General features: G+C 41.8%; 1 protein-coding gene across 2 annotated transcripts in view; it reads right to left on the bottom strand.

The window, feature by feature from the left end:
* ACVR2A (activin A receptor type 2A) overlaps nucleotides 1-3,103 on the bottom strand; it is a 49,509-nt gene extending 46,406 nt beyond the window's left edge. For both annotated transcript variants that reach the window (XM_062498126.1, XM_062498124.1), the window contains exon 1: nucleotides 1,308-3,103. In XM_062498126.1, coding sequence (XP_062354110.1) covers nucleotides 1,308-1,362 — 55 coding nt within the window. In that variant the 5' untranslated portion in view covers nucleotides 1,363-3,103. The remainder of the gene's footprint in view (nucleotides 1-1,307) is intronic.
* Between the last annotated feature and the right edge of the window lie 18,474 nt (nucleotides 3,104-21,577).

Raw genomic sequence — 21,577 nt, 5'->3', positions numbered from 1 at the left:
AAGACAACACACTGCTGGAGGAAAAACCGTCAGAAATCATGTTTTGTCTCAAAAGAAGAATAAAAATTAAACCTCCTGAACAACCTTCTGGCTGTCCTTAACCCGCTGTGCCGTTTCCCTGGTTAGCACAGGCAGGGATTTTGGGTTTCTCCCTGGCTGCGCTCGCCATTTCACAGCACACTTAGCGCACACAGCGCGGATCGATAGCACTACAGACACAAGACGAGACTTATCCATTTACTAACCACAGCAAAACGGCCTCTTCAGCAAAATCCTCCAGCTCCTAAGGCTGGAAATTTAAAAGGCATCGTTACAGGGATCTCATTACTCCCTCCTCCCGGTCACACGGGGAGGCCGAGCACTCGTCTGCGAGCTTTTAGACCGATAAACAAGTGTAGCTCTGCACACCCTGCAAGGATGCTAAAAACCCACCCAGAGCACTAAATACACGTTCCAAATGCGGGCACGGAGCGCCAGGCTGGCTTGTAAACTCGCATTAGATCCTCACACAGCTCGTGACAGGGCTTTTTGCGAAGCTGGTGGAGCTCCTAGCACAAATGGACCAACAGTTGCCCAACCACTGGTTGCTGCCATAGCAATTTTCCTCCTGGAGAAGCGTGGGGAAGTCCTCACACCCCGCTCGCTTCTCAGGACTCAGAGCTGGCGCTTGAACCTCAAATTCTGCTGTTTTAAAGAGAAAAATCAGTCGATTTTTTCCCCTCTGCGCTACAAGGCAGTGACATAACAAATAGCAAAATACAAAGGGTTACAAATCATGCTTTAGAAACTGAAAGCCTGGCTTTTCACCCCAATTCTGTTGGTACATCTCTGCACGCACACGCCCCTCGCCATCACCAAAGGACGAGCTCAGCCTTTCAGAGCGGCACCTATTCCGATTTAATGAAGCATTAACGAAGGTCGCTATTCACCAGCGAACAGCGCCGGGTAAGAGAGATCAAACTGAAGGAAAGAGCATTTCAGCCGCGTAATTCTTATTTAAAACCAGCATCCAACACCGATAACTGCGCTGCCAGGTTACTTATGTGACACTAGGCGGTTATGTCTCCACGTTTATTCCGCACAATTGATCCGAAATCCAAGCGCTGTGAACGTTTCAAGTGCTTACATTACATATATTTTTAAGAGTAAACACGAAAGCAGCTTTTGCCTTTACAGTTGCTGCCATCCACAAACATTTGGCACCTGAAAAAAGATTTCTTCTCATTCATACAGAGCCAGCCCAAGTTTTCAAGAGCTGACCCCAAAGCCCTCCGTTTCAAGTGACAAATCCAGGAACATTCACTTACCTGATGAACAAGAGATAAGAAAAACAGCGAACGCCAACTTCGTAGCAGCTCCCATTTTCCAATGCTGTTAAAACATTTAAGTGACTTTAAGTATCCAGTTTTCTGGGTCCTGCAAGCTGGAAAAAACTCCCTTCTTGCTGAACCGTTATAAAGCAATTTATAGCAACATTTCTGCAGCAAGCAGTGTTCATAAAACACTAAAAATCAGGTTTGTTTAGACACTGACGACCTCCCCGCGGTTCTTTCTAGAGAGAATCCGGGTTGAGGGAGGGATAAATATATTTGGAACCGTGTTTCAAAACACACGTGTCATTTGGCTTCTGTACAAACGGTGGCAAAATTCAATTCATAAAAGTAATGCTACGAATCCACTTTAAAAAAATAAACAAGAAAACAAAACCAAAACAGAATAAGTCAACAATTAAGCTGCTGAGCACGACGAGGTCTCTGAGTCTCCAAGTGTTTTCCACATTAGGCGCCGTGAAGGATCATCCCTCGTGGGTGCGAGTGTCGGGGGGTCGGATCGGGATCAGTCCAAGGCGATGTTTTCGTCCTGCCTCCCCCCCTTCACACCCCGTGTAGTGTTTGGGAGAAAAGCAGCTCCATTCCAGTTCCAAACCTCGGGGCGAAGGCAGGAAGTTTTTGTCAGTTTGTCGATGAAAAACTACCTTAAAAACCAGCCACCAGCTACACGTGGGTTTTCTTTAATAAATGCTGAGGGATTTAGCGTAGCCCAGGATAGGGTAAGGGAAACAACAGTCTGGGAACAAACAAACCTTCGGGCTTCCCGGGAAGTGGCAAATCTCTAGTCCTCGGCCAGGCAGCAAGAGCAGCGCATCCCCCCGTCTTCACCGCCCTTCTCCAGCACCAGCACTCCCGAATCCCGGCAAGATTTCCAATTCTTCTAGGAGATTTCCATCCCCTCCCCCCGCAAAGAGGCTATATTTGGTATTTAAACACACAAGAGTGGCTGTGGGGGGATGGGGGAAGGGAATAAAAAATTTTAAAAAAATTAAAATGCAGTATCCAGGCGCTGGGGCGGAAGGTGGTATATTCTTTGTGGCAAATCCTTGCTGAGTGCCGTGCTTCCAGGAGAACTGGGATTCTTTGGAAGGGAGGCGGCTGTGCCTCTCGGCGGGCTGAGGCTGGATGGAGCCAAGCTCCTGGCTCCTCACGGGTCCTGGATAGATCCACGCTCCTCTCCCTCCTCACGGACACATCTCCTCCTCGCCGCCCCGCCGCTGCTCACACGGAGACTCCACAAAATCCACCCCTCCGAGCTCAATCCAGTTCTTGCCGTTTCTTTTTTTTTTTTCCTCCTCTTTTTCCTTTTCCTCCTAGGAGCGAGCAGCAGGAGACGGCAGGGGCGGGGAGGCAGAGCCTTCTCCCCGCGCCTCCCACACGGCGGAGCGGGGAGCGATCCCCTCGTCACCCTCTCCCCTAACTCTGACCCCGGCTCAACTCTCCGGTCTCCCGGGTGGCGGAGGCAGCGCGGCTCAGCCCAACTTTGTCCCTCCAGCAGTGCAGCTTAGGGGCTGGCGAGACGAAAAGGCCGAGCCGGGGGATTCTCTCCGGGCGGCGGCGGCCGTGCCTAGAGCCCGCCGAGTGTCGCTGGCAGCGCGGAACAGCCCTCGGTGCCCTGCTGCCGCTGCTCCCCCGTGGTAATCTCATATCTACCCATTCACCCGTGTGGCGTGCGGAGAACCGGCCCAAGATGGCGGCGCCCGGGCGATTGTTTTTGTTTCCTCTCCGCCTCCCCCTCCTTCCCCACGGCCGCGGCGGCCGCCCCGGATTGACAGCAGCATCACCCAATCATAATGCGGAATTTGCCCCATAGCCCCGCCCATCCCCGCTCGCCCCTCCTATCGGCGGCGGGGCGGAGCGCGCTCCCCCACGCTGGCCCCGCCCCTCGCGGCCCGCGCGCGCCGCCTCACGGGCGCGCTCCCGCCCGCCCTTCCCGCCCCTCAGGGCGCGGCCCCTCAGGCGCCCTCGCCCCGCTCCGCCCCGACCTCCCCCCCGGTGTCAGTAATTCACCTTCCCGGGGCTCCTTCGAGGTGTTGGGGGGGCTGTGCTGTGCTCCCGCGCTCAGGTGATGGAGGCAAAGCGCTGCCGGCAGCCACGCGGTGGGACCTAGCTGGGAAGGGTCACAACGGTGCGAGGGGTACACGACGGTGTGCGGCTGGGGGCGCTGCCATTGGTGTCAAATGTTGGCCTGGTCATCCGCCTCATGCCTGCCCCAGCCTGAAAACATCCCTGAAAATGTCCTACAGGTAATCCAGTTGAGAGTGGTGGTCTCTGCTGTGGGCACGTTGCTCAGGAGCATCGCTGCGGCTACAGCATAGAATCAGTCACAGAATGGTTCACGTTGGAAGGGACCTGAAAACTCATCTGTCAGGGACACCTTCCGCTGTCCCAGGCTGCTCCAAGCCCCAGTGTCTAGCCTGGCCTGGGACACTGCCAGGGATCCAGGGGCAGCCACAGCTTCTCTGGGCACCCTGTGCCAGGGCCTGCCCACCTGCACAGGGAGCAATCCCTTCCCAATATCCCATTTAATTGAAACCTGCCCTCTTTTAAGTTTGAATCCATTCCCGTTGCCCTGTCGCTCCATGCTGTTCTCTCCATGTTTCTGGTAGGCTCCCCCGAGGTACTGGAAGGCACCTGGATTGTGTTTATGGCCTCAGCTCCAGCTGAGATGCACCATTAACATCTGGCTGTGCCTCCCCAGCGTGTCGTGTCCAGGTAATTAATTGGCTCTGCTCCTTCATGAGTTTGTACTTACACACTTTTTTTTTTTTTTTTTTTTTTTTTTTTTTTTTTTTTTTTTTTGTGTAATAGCGATGCCATAAAATACATCTCTTGTCTCTGGATAAAAAGCAAGACATGGCTCTTAGATCTGGAGATCCATGTGGGAAAGCACAAGTGCCTTAGTGCTGGCCTTTAATTTCTGTATTCTGTAAAGACCTGTAATTGCACAAGCAACAAGTACCAAGCTCTCTGAGAACTGGTTATGCTGTTCACCAGTCCCAGATAGGTATTAAGTGATTCCAGATTTCTTTTCAAACTGTTTGGTGGCAAGGACTAAGGGTTTTTTTGGGGGATGTGTATAGTTGGTGGCACTAGACTGGAAGGAAAATTATCAATATTTCACATATATAAATATACAGCCAGGTCAAGGCTTAGTAACTATGCCAAACTCACAGATCAGTAACTAGACCTGGCGACCCACCATGACCCAAGAAATGGATCAATTTCAGTTCTTTTACATTGAGATGTCTGCTTGAGTTCTCAATCAGACATCCTTTGTGTTTCTCTGTCATGTCCCAACACCTCCCAGCATTAAATTCATCCAGTGACCATATATTTTTTTATGATTTTAAACATCCCAAACACAAAATAAGCTGTCAGGGCTTGTGCACATCTAGGAGCATCAAGACATGTGGCAACACCTTTTATGCCATCTTTTATCCAAGTATTTCAGAATGATTTACAAGCGTTAATTAATGTTAAGTGTTACAACACTCCTACTTAATCTGTAGTTTTTAATATTCTTCAACAGCAGAATATTTAAACGTGACCTGTTCTGCAGGTTGTGTTTTCACTTGGCTCAGCTTCTTCAGAACACTGGTCATGTTGCCACATGAGTAGGAAATCATAGCTAAAAATATTGCTGGTGTATGTGCGAATATATATTTATATATGTACTTCCCATTGCAGGGATTTGGGTAAGGTTTTTGTTGTTGTTGTTGTTGTTGGTTTTCTGTTTGTGTTTTTTGTTTTTTTTTAAGGAATGTAAATTATGGTCCCTATTTGCATTTTACCAATTGTTTTTGATAAAAATGGAATAAATGTGTCACCTATATAAGAAAATTTGCACGGATGTCATGTCTCCTACTGAAGGAGCTTATTATCCTTAGGCTGGGGTTGGTTTTGCTTGCAGGATTCCTCTGGCAGAGCAAATCCTTCTGGAAATATTACACACACAGTCATTCTCTGGGGTTACTCTTGTCAATCACCTGTTTATCAGCTCCACAGGAATCACAAGTAGAGCTTATTCCTGCCTTTCCCTTCCCACTTTTGGGCAGGGCCAGGGGTCTGGGAATTAGGATGGGTGTTGGTGGATCAGAGAGCTCTCCCTGCCTGCGCTGGGGATTTGCTCCCATTTAATTACACTACAGAAAAAAGAGGGTAGTTTGGTGTAGATATTGTACAGACCTTAGGAGAAATTGCCAACTGTTTTTATGAGGTACTTGATGCAAAATGCTTCTAGGGCTTTGGGCTGGGCTGTTGTTTTATTGCTAGTAAAAGGATGAGTTTTATCCCAAGCAGACACATTAAATGTCAGCACAGTTGCTGTCTCCTCTTTATTTTTAAATGCCTTTCTCATGTGAATTTTGGAGGTGTTTCCCTTTTTCACCTTTTGGCTCCTCATTTTTATTTTCCTTTCACCTTAATCTCCAGACCTTCCCCCCCCCCCCCCCCCCCCCCTTCCAAGATCAATCTGTGCCTGCATTTTTAATGAATCATTTACTGTGACATATGAGCACTGAAGACACAGTGTCAGGGACTTAAGCATCTGTGGAGAGCAGGAGGAGATGAAATGGATGTGATCTTAGCTTCAGTCTTTTGTTCATGTGGGATGGGACTTTGCCTAGAGGCAGCACAAATATAACTTTTCCTTCTAGGGAATAATGAGGAGAGTTAAAACTCAGCAATGTCTCATTTTTCTCTCTGGAGCCCTGCTAGGAATTGAGGATTTCAGCTGTGCCTTTGCTATCCCCACTCTTAGCAGTGAATCAACACAAAACCCAACGTGGTAGGAAAGGAGTTTTCGTGCAGAACTCATTCAGAGCACCTAGAGAAGCATTTCTAAATGCAAAAATGAGAACCATGGGGCTTATAATATGAGGAGTGACACCAACAGAGAGAGTCCTTGTCATTATCTCTTTCATCTTTCCTTGTGGTCTAAGTCGTTCCCCCTTTGAAACTCTGGGGGAAGAGAAGATCCCATTCAGGCACTGTCCTTATGTAACCAAATGGAAAAAAGGACCAAAATGGCAAGAAATTAATCTCACCCAGGGTTGCCCTCTTTATCAGCCAGCTTCACTTTCCTTTGGGAAAAGGTGCTGGATGACAGCCTAAATGATTTCATTTTAGAAAAGGTAAATAACTGCCTTAAAGTACTTTTACTTTGATATGCATGACTTACATGAAACTCTTCATATTCCAAAAGAGTTTCAATACACATTTTCAGTTCTGTTGCTGTGGACAGATAATAAAATTCCTTCAAAATAATTAATTATTTTACACTTTTTACTCTGTTCCAAAGCTACTGAGATACTTTACAGTTATATGAGTAACACAACTTGAAAACATGAGTGAGAGAATGTGGAATTAATTAACCTTTTAAATGCTGCTGATAAGCTGAAATGAAATCCAAAGCTTGCCTCTGCAATGCTTTTGGGTTGGGACAATATAGGTGACCACTAAAACATTCTCCTTTAATGTTTTAAACCAAACTTTTAAATTTTAGATGCAGTTGTTGAATCCAGCTGAGTTTCCACAAATTCCAGTGCAGGCTGAAATCACAGCCCTGTTTTGGTGCTGGGCTAAAGTGGATAATTTTATTCACATGAGCAGTGACAGGATTTGTCCTGGATGTGTCCTGTAAAGCTGTTTTTGTAGTGAGATTGTACGTGTACCAAATTCCCTTTTCAATTAAACACCTGCAGCCTCTAGACCCCCACACCACCAGGGATTTTTCCCAGACTCACGTTTAAAAAGAAAGATACAAAATATTACAGAAATTAACTTTGATACAAGCTTCATCAAGTTGTTTCCATAAAGGCTACATTTAAACCAAGGGTTATTTTTCCTTTTTGACCTGTTATCCAGACTTTAGCTTCCTTAAAACAGGGATTCCAGCCTACCTAACCTATTTTCCTGGAGGAGGCAGGGATATTTCTTTCAAAGATTTGCAGAGTGTTGTCAGAAGAGACCGTCCCACTGGAGCTTCTGGCTTCTTTCAGACACTCCCTTGTCTCTTAGGGGCACCTTGTTGTGTCACAGGGTTTTATCACTGTGGCATTTATCAGCTAGGATTTCGTCCATATTTCACAGGAAAATTGCATTTTCTGGATATTTTCAGCTAGTCCTCATTTGTACTGCAGAATCCTTTTTTTGTGAGTGCCATGAAGAGGCCAAGCTGAATTCCTAAAATCCCAGCCTGTGCTATGAAAACGAGGTTCTCCAGGTCTGTGAAGAAATTTTCTTTCTCAGAATACACCATAATTTATATACTCAGTTATAAACTGACTCTGTGTTCATCACAGAATGCAAAAGTTCTGCAACATTGTCATGTTTTCAACGTTATTTTTGAAGGATTCCTAAAATATGTGACAAGTGTTTGTTGTTTTTTTGCTACAGCGTCCTGACAGTGATAGCAGATTTTAAAGATCTGCACTGACTTTGAAAGGCTTTATACATATATTTGTTGATGAAGATTTAAATATTTTAGACCAACAATTTGTAATTAAATAGTCATAAGAAGTAGGAGTGTGAAGTGGCCAAGTGTGGAGAGATTGTCAGATTTTAAGAGTATTCAATTGTGTGCTCTTTAGAATTATTGTGTCAATATGACTTCTGGTTGTTTTGAAATACAAATACATGAATAGCTGTAATTACTTATGGTGTCATTCAAAATATCCTAGAAGCTTTCTGAAGGGTGGGATCAGGAGAGCTGGCTGATACTTTGGTAATTTAAAACCTCAGTAAGGAGAACATTCCTGGAAATACTTTTTGGTTCAGATTGATGTCACAGAGAAGATGAGTGCTGGGGAAGACAAATGAAGAATGCCAGCTTTTGACTCAACAGATAATAATAAAGTTTCCTGCAGTGTTGTTATAGAATGATAATGGGAAGTGGAATTCTGGAAGGTTCAGATGGATGGGAGGATACTGGGACTCAAGTATAAGTTACTGGCTTTGCTAAAATGCCCAGAAGTTGAGGCTTCAGAATGTGACTAATTGGGCTCAGAAAGGGATGGTAACAGGGTGTCAAGTATTTATCAAATAATCCGAGTATTACCTCTGAAAATCTGCCATTTGGAATTTTAGAAATGGAAGATGAAGATCCATGGTAATGGACAAGCTGGTAATGATTTTATAATTTATACTGCTGGTAAATGGAAAGTGTTAACCCTTACAAACACATGACATGGCACAAGCAGCTGTCCTGCTTCCAGAGGCAGCACTTTTAGGCTAATAAAGCCTTTCAGCAAAGGAAAATGATTGAAATATGATTTGAGGCCCATTTCCTTCACAGAAATGTAGCTGCTGCTCCTGCTGTTATCTGAACCCTTTGTTAGAGGCAGCTCTGTGGGAGCGGAGCAGGAATCCTGATGAAGTCACAGGTGTGACTCTGGGACAATGGGTGGGAATTGGTCCAAATCAGTGTGTTTTGGTGGCAGCCCATAATCCCTGATTTAGGGATTTCATAATTTCTGCACAGAATTTAAGTAGCATTAAAATAATCCTGCCAACAGCAGCTCAGGCACCCCATTGTTCCTGTTCACTGTGACAGAAATAATACCTCTCCCCAAGTGCTGTAATTCCTGAAAATCTGGCACGTTACAGGTTTCATAGGAAAAAGTATGGAACATTCCCAAATTTGACCTATTTCAGGTTTTAAGAAGGACAAGTTTTTAGGCTTGGAAGTCTCTCAGGGAACCCCTAATAGCTGCCCACTTCTTTTTTATTTTATTTTATTTTATTTTATTTTTAAAGAGGGCAATCCAGCTGGAACATTTCTCTCTGCTGATTGTGTTCTGACAAGATGGATGGGCTGAGCCATTCCAGGGATTTTAAATCCTGTAAATTCAAACCCAGAATCTTTCTTCTGCAACCAGCAGAACATCCCAGCCTGGTTCTCTTACCCATTGTTCAGGCCACTGGGGAGCTGAATCCTGCTTCAGCTTCTACTGCTGAATTGTTTTGGAGTTAATTCATCTGCAAATTATTTTATAATTATTCCAACTCAGACATTGAACAAATAATTTTAGTATCTGAGATGGCAAATTCTGTTTACTCCCTAGAGTGAGAGTTTTTTTCAGTTCAGGCTGCTTTAAAATGAACAAAATTTAACCTTTTTTTCCCCCCCATTTGCTTAGAAACTTTTGTACACAGCATCAACCTTTCTGATATAAAGGCTCTTTTTTTCCTGCCTTGAAAAATGTACTTCTAATTTTGTAGTGATACACAGTGCATGCACCCAGTTTTAGCAATACCAACTAATTAACTTTCATGAAACTGCAAGGGGAAAGGTATTTTTGTTTCATGTGGAGAGTTAGGGAAACTGAAGGACACACACACGGATCCTGGAGTTTTTAACCTGCCCCAAAACATAGTTTGTTTTTCTCAAAGTTCACCAGAGGTTTTTACTTCCAGTGAGGTAGAAGGCCACAAACACAGTTGGGGAAAACTTGGTTAATTTGTGTCCTAGAGCTGTCAGGCTCTACACTGGGGGGGAAAAAGGCTCCAGCACTTGAACAGCTATTTGGAAGTGGGAAGGTGGGTGCCAGAGTGTCTGGCAGTTCAATATCAAGGTGGATTAAGAGCATTAAGGAAGCTTAAAGAGCACCCAGGAGAGACATTCCCATGGGTTTGAAGGCTTATTCCTCTGGAACAGTTGCTTGGCTGCAATTTGGGTTGAAAGATCAGGTTTTCCTCTGGAATTTTGCATGGCACTACTTTTTGTTTGTTTGTTTGTTTGTTTTTTGTTAAGGATCCTCCAAGTTTGAGTGCTGAAATCCTGCTGAATTTTCAGATTTGGGAAAGCTCAGACAACATCTCTTTGCAAGTTTAATGGACATTGCCATGAGAGTCCTCAGGCTGAGGCAAGTCAAAGGAAACAGGAAGGTTTTTCCTTTTTGATTAATATTTCTATGTTAATGACCCATTACAACCAATAGTCCCAATCTATATTGGTTTCCAAGTTTTATTATCATTAAAATATGAGGCAGTTGCCTGAGCCATGTGTGTTTTGTGCAGCTGGAGGGGAGAACTAAGATGTGATTGGATTTTCCATCCATATTGCCTGGCATTATCTGGAAGACTCTTGTCCACATTGAAGATTTATTGCCAAATGTTTAACAAACAAACTTCAGAATATTGAAATTACCTTTTTACAAACTATTATTTTAAAATCATAGCCTGCTGTTTTCTACAAAAGCTGTTGTCTGAGAAAAACTCTGTGGGATGAGCACAATATATAACATATGCCTATCATATTTTAACAGGGGATTTTTCTTCTACATTATTGGTTTAGTTAGATTCTACTTGAGGTTTGTTCCAGATAAAGATGTGCTTTCCTGATGAAGTTTTTTTTTTAATTTATCTAGAATGTAATTACATTATTTTCCATTATAAATAGCTTCAGTATTTGGAATAATACTTATGGCAGGATTTCTATGTCAATATAGAAATGAAGAGGAGGTGTTCAGACAGAGTAGAAAATGTAGGATATACTGAGGCACTGATATGGGTTTCCAGATTAAGACAACAAATATGGATCTGCACGTGTCCAGCCCAACTTTTTGTGAAATTATACAAACACAGCAGTCAGAGTGTCCATGGCTTGTGTTGATGTTATAATAAAGTAGTAACAGAAAAATGGGAGTGTCATTTCCAAATGGATTCTGCTGATGCTTCTGCTGTTCCCTCGGCTGGATTCTCTGCTCTTTTGGAGCACTATGGGAGTTTGAAGCAGAAAGGTTTCCAAGTGGCTGATGAAAAGAAGGCAAGAGGCAGAGTCAGGCTGTGCTGGCAGCCCAGCCTGGGCTGAGGGAGGTGGGGACATGGCCCAGCTGAGTCCCAGCTCCCTCCCAGGAGCTGCTCTGTGCATTCTGCTGGGCACATTTCTCCTCCAGCACCCTGGGATGCAACTGGCCTGGGAAGCAGAGTTCTTGCTCTTGGAACAAGCAGTTACCTCCAAACTCAGATATTTTTCAAGCTGTTACAGCAGTTTCTGAGCTCTCCTCTGTTAGGCCCCACTGCCAAGCACATGGCCAGGCCATTTATATGCTTTAACTATTCCTGTGTTGTGGAATGGCATTTGTGCATTATTGGCAGTGTTAGACCATAGCAGCTCTTCAGTTACGCTCCTGCTGCACTTCCACAAACACTTTAAGCCAGCATAAGCCAGAGATGCTGCCCTGCCCTGTACAAATGTTCTTGCAGCTGCACTTTTAATTGATTGGGGAACCGATTTGGGTTAAAACCAGCCCAGCCAAGAAGCCAAAATCATCAGTTCTAAACTGTTTTCTGAACTCACCTCCTCCCCAGTATTTATGCTGGCTTGAAGATCTGCACCTTCCCAGGGCTGAGACCACAAATGTGTGAAGAAAACTAGGAGCTGCTTTTTTGTTTCAGGGTTGTTTTTTTTTTAAAGGGCTTGAGGAATTGCAGTTTAGGCCATGGCTCCTTGTTAAACAGCCAGATATTCCACAAGAGGATTAATGGTCATATTTTTATGCCCTGACTCCCAAGGCACACCTTGGAGAGAACCCAGGGTGTGACCCTGGACTAATTTTGTCTCCATCACCTGCCTGCCTTTAACCAATTTTCTCTTAAAAACATCAAGTTGTATCTTCTGTGATGCAAGCTGTCTCTAAGCAAAACACATTCCCACACCCTCTGAAATGTTTTTCTATCCTCTCACAGCAGATACTTTCTGTATTAGGTAGTTTCAGTCACTATTTATGCAACAAAACAATAGAAGGCAAATACAGGACTTGAGTGACTTGTCAGTGTTAAAATCTGATACTTGGAACAGCTAATTTTCTCCAAAACTCTGCTAAAATAATCTGTGAGTTTGACAAGTGGTTTATCCTTGGATTACAAGGATTTACAGAGGTTTGCTCATCCCAAATTACATTTATTTTGTTGTTAGATGCAGAAGCACAGAACTGGTTACAGGGAGCAGGCAGTTTGTGGGCATGGGCAGGAAAAGTGACACTACACCCCTGGCTGCTGGGTTTGCTTGTGGGGTTTTTTAAACATTAGGTTAAAGATAAAGATGTGATTTGGAGTTGACCTGAGTAAAACATCACCTGTGCACCTGTAAGAACACCACCAAATCCTCCATTTCCTGGCTAATATTGCAGAATTAACTCTGCACCCTGCCAAGCAAAATTCAGGTGTGGAGTTTGCTTTGTGTCATTTAGGAGACATGGGAAAGATAAAGGACTAATTATAGAGGTCGGCTGCCAATTCTGTCTAAACTGGAAGTTTCCTCCTCTTCTCACCAGTAACTAGGACACTGTGTTACAAAAATAATCTCACAAAATTCCGTGGTGGGATGTAGTCAGCTCCTAACGTGTGTCCTGGGTTCTGGCTGTTCGTGTGGCAGTCACTGAGTTATCCCTGATTTCACTTCAGCTCTAAACAACCAAACGAATTTTGAGGTTTTCTCAAATATTCTGATGATGAGCAGGAGCGGAACGATTTTAATCTTACAAAATCACAGAATTGCTTAACCTGGATTAACCCTCCGAGGTCATGGAGTCCAGCCCTGCCAAGGCCACCCATGTCCCCAGGTGCCACATGCACACAGCTCTTAACTCCCTCCAGGGCTGGGGCCTCCACCACATCCTGAACGCTTTGGAATTAGAGGTTCCTTGAACTGTGTGCATTTCCAATCCATTCTGACTATTTCAGAGTTCTGGCTTTTCTTTCAGGAAGAGTTGCCAACCTGAGAGTTGCTTTTGGTTATAAGAGCCAAGACAATCACTGACCAATTTACAGGTTTAAGTTCTTAAAAGATAAAAATAAAGAATAATTTTAAAAAAAATTGAGGGTTTACAAAAATTATCTGGAAGACTGCTGCTGAAAAAGCAGTTCAGCAGACTTTGAGATAATACAGATTAATATTATTTTTATTTCTTAGCCCACTGTAATTTTCTCTGGTCTCCCCTCCATCTTATACCATGTGTGTTATTTTCCTTCAAAATGTGACTGGGTTCTTCAAGCAAGAGGAAGGTAAACCCATTGACTGTTCCAGCCAAATACTTAATTTGTTTCTCCAAAGAAGTTAGAAAATTGAAGTGAAAATTTTAAATCTGTTGGATTGAGATTCAAATTTTTAGTATTTCCATTTAAAGGAAATTTCTTAAAAATGAAATTTGAATCCAGATAAGTTTTGGTTCTTTTCTAATGTAAAAATGTTCAGTAGTATGGAAATTCACTGAGCTCCAGTTTAGAATCCCTATAAAGCACAAGGAATTATTATTATTATTATTATTATTATTATTATTATTATTATTATTATTATTATTATTATTATTATTATTATTATTATCTTTAAAACAAAGGCAGAGCATTTTTATTTTAACTCGTGTAAAGTTGTATGAAACAAACTCTGGCTGGTTAAATTATTTTATGATGGAATTCTTAGTTCTCAGAAACCACACTTTTAATAAGTTACTACAACCTGAGTGGCATGAAATGTTTATAAGTGTCAGGTTGGAGAAAATGCAGGAGCTCTCTCGTAGTGCAGAGTTCTGGGGTGAGGTTGGGATTCAAGAGGTGCTTGGGAAGCAGCCGTGAAAGGAAATTCTGGTGGAAGTTTGCTACTTGGAAAGCAGGATTTTTCAACAGGAGACTTGGCACTGGATGTGTTAGAGCTGCTCTTAACAGTTTAATTAATGCTCTGTTATGTATGCACAGTTTTTTTAGCATCTCCTATTTGGAAACAGTGCTTGATATATAGAAATAAAAAGTGTGCACACTCCCTAAGTGATGCACGTTGTTGTGGCTGTGAACTCTGTACGTTTGTAATGTTAAATTTGTCAAAGTTAATGTGTTGAAAAGTAACAAGTTACTTAAGTTAGTTAAATGTCTCTTTCTGGAGGAAAATTACCATAATGGTTACTTTTACTAAAATGCAATTACTGTCATTGTAACAATCAATCATATTTTCCTAGGGAAGGAACTTTCCTAGTTCTGAAGGCATTAAAATGTAAGATTGCTCTGCTCAGTGTTCACAAGAGCTCTAGAGGCAAGAAACTTCTGGGGAGAATCAAGTTCCTCTCAGATGGTTTTCTTCAGAGTATTCCAAAATAGAAATTAACTTCTTAAATGAAACTGAGCCTTGTAAAACACCAAGCAGAGCTTTATAAATCCTGAAAGACTTGAGAAATATTTGAAAAAGTTTTGTTACAGCTGAGCTTGATGTAAGCCTAAAGCAACAAGTTCCCATCTGCATTTCCCAGTTGGCTTCCAGAACCTGGGAAGTTCTGCACAGGAACCTGGAAAGAAAAAGACCTTAAAACTCATCCAATCCCAATCCTAATCCAAATCCCAATCCCAATCCAAACCCCAATCCAAATCCCAATCCCTACCAGGGGTAAGGACACTTTCCATAGACCAGGATGCTCCAAACCCCATCCAGCCTGGGGACCTAGGACAGAAATGAGTTCTTAAAATACTCAATTATATTTTCATGGCTGTTTTTACAGAAAATTTCTTCCTTGCGCAAAAATTTTTAACCTGCTGTGTCACAGAGAAGAAAATTTCTTAAATTCTCACAGGTGAGAAATAATTTTGAGGTATCCTATGAAAAACTGAATTGTTTTTTCAGGCAGTTTTTGTCACATAGAAATATGATTTGAACTCTCCACCCATCACTCAAAGCACAACTAATAATCTCATGGAAGTTTTGAAGCTTAGCTGATTTTTTTCTAGGACAGTGAACTTCAGAGCATTTTATAATTTCATTTTTTGTGTTTGTCTCTATATGGAAACAAAAACATCATCTCCATTGCAAAACAACTGCTAGAACATGCACCAAAAGTGTTTTCACACTTGAAGATGCATGTTCATATAGGATTCTGCTGTGGTAATTAGATTGGGATAAACACATTCATTCCACACATCCCCAGCTTTTGTTGGGTTTATATTAGGTTCATTTTGCAAAGGATGACAAAGGTTTCAGTGAGGATACCCAGGCATTGATAATACTGATATTTGGGCAATTTTCTGTTTGAAACATGAATGTTATTTTACTTTCACTGGTTCTAGTTGGTTGAATTAGTGCTGTAAGTGTATTTTAAACATTTATTTCAGTGCAATCTTTTCAAACTCTCCAATACAAGAGAGTGATTCAGTATCTGTGATTTAAGTCACAGAATTGTCTTGTAGATTCATTAGGTTATTCAAATTCCCATTAAAATATATATATTTTAGATTTAAAATTTATTCTTTTCTATGAAATGTGTTCTGGCTGGTATCTTGTTGGATTTTGGAGAGAACACTCACCAAATAACATCCTTCTACAAAATTCCCTTTTCCTAAAAATTCCTTTGCTTAATGTCTCACTGTTACAGCTCACATGACGGTGTGAAATTTAAACCTGAAAATTTAACCAAATGCTAAATCCCAAGCCCATTGAAAGACTTTTTACTAGATTAGGACATAAATACCCTTGTGCATACTCCTGTTTATCAAATTCTTCACGCTAATGAATGGCTCTCTCCTTTTTACTTTTCCATGAAGCATTTTTAGATTAATTTATATTTTTGTCTGAATAACCTCCCCCAAAATGTGCTGTTAGGATTACATTTTATGGTTTCTCTCCTGCAATCCATTGCTGGAATCAATAATTCCTGCCCTGATACAATCACAGAAGTGATAATATTGTCCTCATGGTGGAAAATGGAACTTAATACAAAGGATGTTTTAATTAGAATTCCAAGCCTGGTTGGCACAGGGTTGATTTCCTTGGCTCCCAGCCTAATCTTGTTACCTTGTTTTTAACTATGAAGAGAGTGAGTTTAAAGATCTCCAGCAGTGCAAATGAGATGAGGGACTTGTAAAGAGCTTAAAGAATCACAAAAGTGTAACTCCTCCAAAACAAACCAGGGCATGGACACAGAGGGGGAGAAAACCTCACCTGAACATCCCTGGGTGGGGTGAGGACACTCCCAAAAACCAATTTCTGGGGCTGTTAAATAAATCTTGTGGAGTCTTGTAGTGCTCTCTAATTGCATGGTAGGCCAGAGGTGTAAACCATTAATAATATGGTACATTTTTATTTAGAAAAGGGTAATTATAGTCTAAATGTTCAAGAATCCATTTTGACAAATCTGTGAACTTTATTAGTGTGCAGCCTCTGCTTAGGAAGACTCTATAGCATTAATTTCCATGAGTTCTAAGACATTTGTATCAAAATTACTGACACCTTTGACTGCTGACACAGGGGATTAAGACATTTGAATCATTGGTTGTTTGTTTTATTAGAGAAACAGCTATGCTGCCCCAATAGACAATAAAATAACATATACAGAATAAAACAGAGAAGAAATCGTAACAAAACCCCTCCTAATTTTATGAAATCTAGTTCAGGTCTTCTTTGGTTAACAGAGATTTTGGTTTTGTGAACTACTAGTTTCTACATAATCATGGTAAGGTGTGTAAAATGTGGAAGTCATCAGAATTTTAGAATGTTTTTTCCTCTGGTTATAGTGTGTGGGGTTTGTTTTTTCCCTATAATTTACATGTGACTTATTTCATGTACATATAGACCCATTACATATACACAAAGAATTTTTTTTTTAGTTTTCCCTTTTTTTCCTTTAAGAATTATCCACATTAATGGCTCAACTTCACTTCCAATCATTCCTCTTCATAAGAATGAAGGCCACTGCTAAATCCAATTTTACTTTTCTCTGTATGAAAAACCATCTGTAGAGCTGGAAAGCAGAACATTTCTAGAAGCAGACTTTTCTTTTGGCTGGGAAAATAATATAAAATATTATAATATTTATATTTATAAAATATAAAACTCCTCTTCAGGAGTTTGAGTGAAATTTTTTTATTCGAGTGCTCAACTTTTCATCTTGGAGCATCTTTAAGTGGGAGCATGTTCAATGTGTTGGTAAACATATTCTTCCTTAATTTTTTCATTTTCTTGTAATTATTTTCACTTTCAGTAATAATTTTTTGGAATTCCTTTGGTCTCCTGATCCAAATGGCATCAAATAGATTTTATGTGATTCTGTTCTACACTTTAACAAATTCAGGGAACTGCTGAAATTTGAATTTATGACTGAACAAAATCATCCCATAATCTATAACTCGGCAGATTTCCCTGGAGTATTCCTTTATCTCTTTGTGGGAGGGATCAGGTTTCTTCCTAGGTAGTTTTCCAGCAGAACGAGTAAACCTTGGTCGGTGAGAGGGGCTGCATTTCCTGGGAATTCCCTGCGGATTTCGGTCCCATCCAGCCGAGGAAGGCACAGGAGTATGCGGCAGGAGGAAATGTAGGTCAGTGGAAACGATCCCTGAGACTGCTCAAGGAGGAGAATTGGGATTTCAGCCCTGATCACTTCACACTGGATAACCTTGGGAAGGAAAGTAAGCCAGGCAGGGTAAAAATATAAATACCTCTGCTGGTGTGTTCAGCTCAGGAGCTGCTGGGAATATTCCCAGGAATATTCCACGGGAAATGGACTGAGCTGCTCGAATCCCAAACTTTAAAACAGCACAGTCACCCTCTCTGCTCTCCACTGTTTAGTGACCATGGTCGTGGAGTCTATTTTCCAAGTGGCTGATTTTGGCAATCAGGAACTGCTTTCTGCTGAAATCCCTGATTTTTTTTTTTTTTCCGTAAGGAGAGGTTTGTGTTGCTGCTGCTCCTGCTGTCCAAGGAGAGAGCCTGCCCTGTGTATTCCTGCTGTGTCCATCCCTTCCCTCTGTCAAAACACTGAGCTTTCTCTCTGCTGCCTTTTTACCTTTTCTTTCTGTCACTCCTACAGTTTATTTTAAACTTTAATTTATACAGAGCTCCTGCTTTCTCTATCAATATCACATCATTATTCTTACCTGATTCTCTTGATAATTTGTTTGCACTGGAATTCTTGGCAGTGAACTAAGAATTTCATTGTCTACCTACTCTCTTTTCTCTTGGAGAGTATAATAGAGTGGGAGGGAGAAGCCTCATGGTAATATTTTTATATTTGAAATGTAGCCACACTTTATATGCTCCTACACATGGTGCTACTTATAGCTAATGAAACAAGTCTCATCTTGTGGTCTAGAGCTTTTCTATTTTGGACTATTTTGTGCTAATTCTACTCATTTCACCTCCCTTTGATTAATGCTGCTTCTCTTCTCCTCGTCTGCCTCTGTGGGATTATTTAGGAAGGGACAATTAACACTGCCTGGGAAGCACAGCAATCATCCTCACCCCCAAAAATGAGGAAGAGCAGGTGGAATTAATGAGATGGGGCCACAGCTGGGGCCACCTCAGTATCCCACTGAACTGACCTGGAGGAGAATGGATCCTTTGGAAGCACCCAGCAGGTTCTGGGGACACAGAACTTCCCATATATTGGAGGTTTTTGGAGCCCCAGAATTCCCACAACTTTTCCTATAATAAATCCAGTAGTACAACTGCATCTGGTTCAAAGTCAGTGGTAATCTGAGGAGAAGAAAATCCCATGTATCTGCTGATCAATTACTAATTTAATATTATAATGCTATTTTTTGTTATGCATCTTTAGAAGCCACTTCAAGTAAACAATGATAGCATACACAGCAAGTAAATAGAATTTAAAAATAAGTTATCATTGGCAGAACTGATTATTTTTAATCCATTTTATAAAATGATACTTTTACAAGACACCTTGTTTAGTATAAAATAAAGATTTTTTTAATGGCACGTCTTGCTTTTTCACATCCCTCATCTCCTGCCTTAGAGATTATTTGTTCTGCTGGGAAAACTCTGTTTTGAAATAAGTTTATTCCACATTTCCTTCTTCCAGAAACTCATTTAGCCTATTTTTAGGTTGCTTAGATTTCAAAGCAAACTGGGAATGCTTTGATAACTTTTAAGGATTCCACCTCACCTGAATTCAGAAGACACAGCAACAGAAACCTGCTGTGCTCCTTATCTCAGGCAATTTTGACAAAAAACACCACGTCCTGTGATCCACACAGATATTGGCAAATCGACTCCAAATTCAATGGTCTAATTACAAAGTAATTTATTGGGAACAGTCAGGGAAGCATTTAAAAATGCTCATTACAGACCAAATAAAATATATTTGACTCAGCTGTTTTCAGCTGTGATTTCTGCTTAAAAAGGGTGAATAGAAGAGGAAAGGAAAATTTCAGTTCCGAAATATGTACTGCTGGTAGACAGAAATGCTCAGCTTGAATTTTTTTGCCATATCTTAATACTTACAGTCTTTTAGACACATTAAAAATTTATTTAATGGTTGGGCAGGAGAAGATTTTGAAATTAATTTAAGCTGGTTCATTTGAATCCCATTTCCTGATCACAACTGCAAATTAATAAACTTTTATGATCAATTTTATTACCTAACTGGCTGTACTATCTTGCAGACTTGTTAAATCCTGAATATTGGTTTTGATCAACATGAAAATAAATAATGTGGGTGTCTAAATGTATTTACACTCATCAAACATCCTTCATGAGAACAGTTGCAATAAAGTGGATTGACACTTGATGGTTTCTGTGAGAACAATTTAAATAGATCTTAGTCAAATGCCAGTAAATTTAGTACTGATTCCCTTCTCCTTTTTTCTTGCTTATTTTTTTTACTAATTTCATTATCATAAATAAATCTTAATTTCCTCTAACATATGTACCAATCTGGAATAAATCCCTCTGTGCATTTTCAAAGTTTACTTCAGTTTATGAATTTGAACTTTTCAGGGATTTTTGAGTCTTTCATGTCTTGATTTAAAAACGCAATTTAATTTATTTTTTTTCCTAACTGTGAGAAAGCTTTTCTTTCTCAAGCAGTCTTTCAAGAAAAATCTTCGTTGGAATGACAAGAAGTTCTAATTTAACAAAACAACAACAACAAAACAACAAAAAAAACACAAACCAACAAACAAACAAAAAACCAGTTTTGGCCTTGAGTTATACAGAAGGAGACATTAACAACTGAAAATCTCATGACAAAGCTTCACATGGAGTTTCTCAATGCAAGTGTGTCAAATGGCTGAGGTTAAAGTGAATTATTGACATATTGGAAGTGTATTGGTGATATGGGAGCATGGATCTTTGTGATAGGGAGGGACCAGAGACCATTTACCTGGGGAGTCGTGTGACAGAGAGCTTTTGACAGCTTTTAGAGAGAATAAAGGTGGCAGTGCAGACACCTCCAGCCAGGCAGTCAGTCAGCTGAACCCCAAATTTATCTTATTATGGGCTGTATTTGTGCAATCTGAGTTCTCACTCCAGTTCTGCTCCCAGCGTGGTTCCAGTGGAATTTATCCTGTGTGCTGCAGAACGTGCACTGGCTGTGGTCAGCTCATCATTCCTGGAGGAATTGTCCTGCTCAGCTCATCATTCCTGCAGGAATTGTCCTGCTCAACATCTCTCACCTTCCAACTCTATGCTGAAGACCCATCCCACTTGTTTTATTTTGCAGAGATCCCTGGGAGCAGAGGATGTCTTGTGGCAGGCACCGCAGTGCCACGCTGAGCTGCCCAGATCCACACTGCAGTCCTTTCCAGCCCTGGCAGCAGCATCCCAGGATCATCCAGCTTGGAAAAGACCTCCCAGAGAATGGAGTCCAACCTGGGATCAATCCCATTTCCAGTAAGTGCCACGTGCAGTCATTCCTTGGTCATCCAGAGATGGTGACTGCCCCAGTTCCCAGTCCCTTCCAGTGCCTGAGCACCTTTTCCATGGCTGCCCTGGGATCCTGGTGTTTCTGCAGGGCTGGTTTGGGTTCCTCTGAGGAGCTGCCCTGCTCTCCGTGTCACACAAAGCCAGGAGCCCATCAGAGTCTGGGGTGTCCCTCTGAGCTGCACTCTGTGCTTTGGGGTAAATAAAAGTAAGGAGAGGCAGATCCAGTGGGTCTTGCTGGGAATGGTCAGTGCCAGGTCTGGGAAACCTGTGTGAAACACAGCCCAGTTCAGAGCTCCCCTGTTAACTTCAGTCATCTCTGCTCTCCTTTCTGAGCAAAACATATTCAGCACTGAAATGAAGCAGCATTTGGGTGTTTATATTTTGTTTAGCAAATCATTTTACAATTCCCAATTCCCCTGCTTGGCCCTGCTGTTCTCTCCAGAGGTACTGGTACCCCTGGAGTCAGGAGGTGGCAAATCCATTTGTTCTGCTTTTCCTGGGGCACAGCTGTTCCAGCTTGCTGCTTTTTGCCTGTCTGAGATCTCCTTAGGCCAAGGGGCTGATTTACTGCCCCATGTTCTCCACTGGGAATTTGTACCCGGAGCGAGGC

Source organism: Cinclus cinclus, chromosome 9 (assembly GCF_963662255.1).
Source record: "Cinclus cinclus chromosome 9, bCinCin1.1, whole genome shotgun sequence".
NCBI lineage: Eukaryota > Metazoa > Chordata > Aves > Passeriformes > Cinclidae > Cinclus > Cinclus cinclus.
Note: the sequence above shows the minus strand (reverse complement) of the source record. Positions and strands in the feature narration are given on the sequence as shown.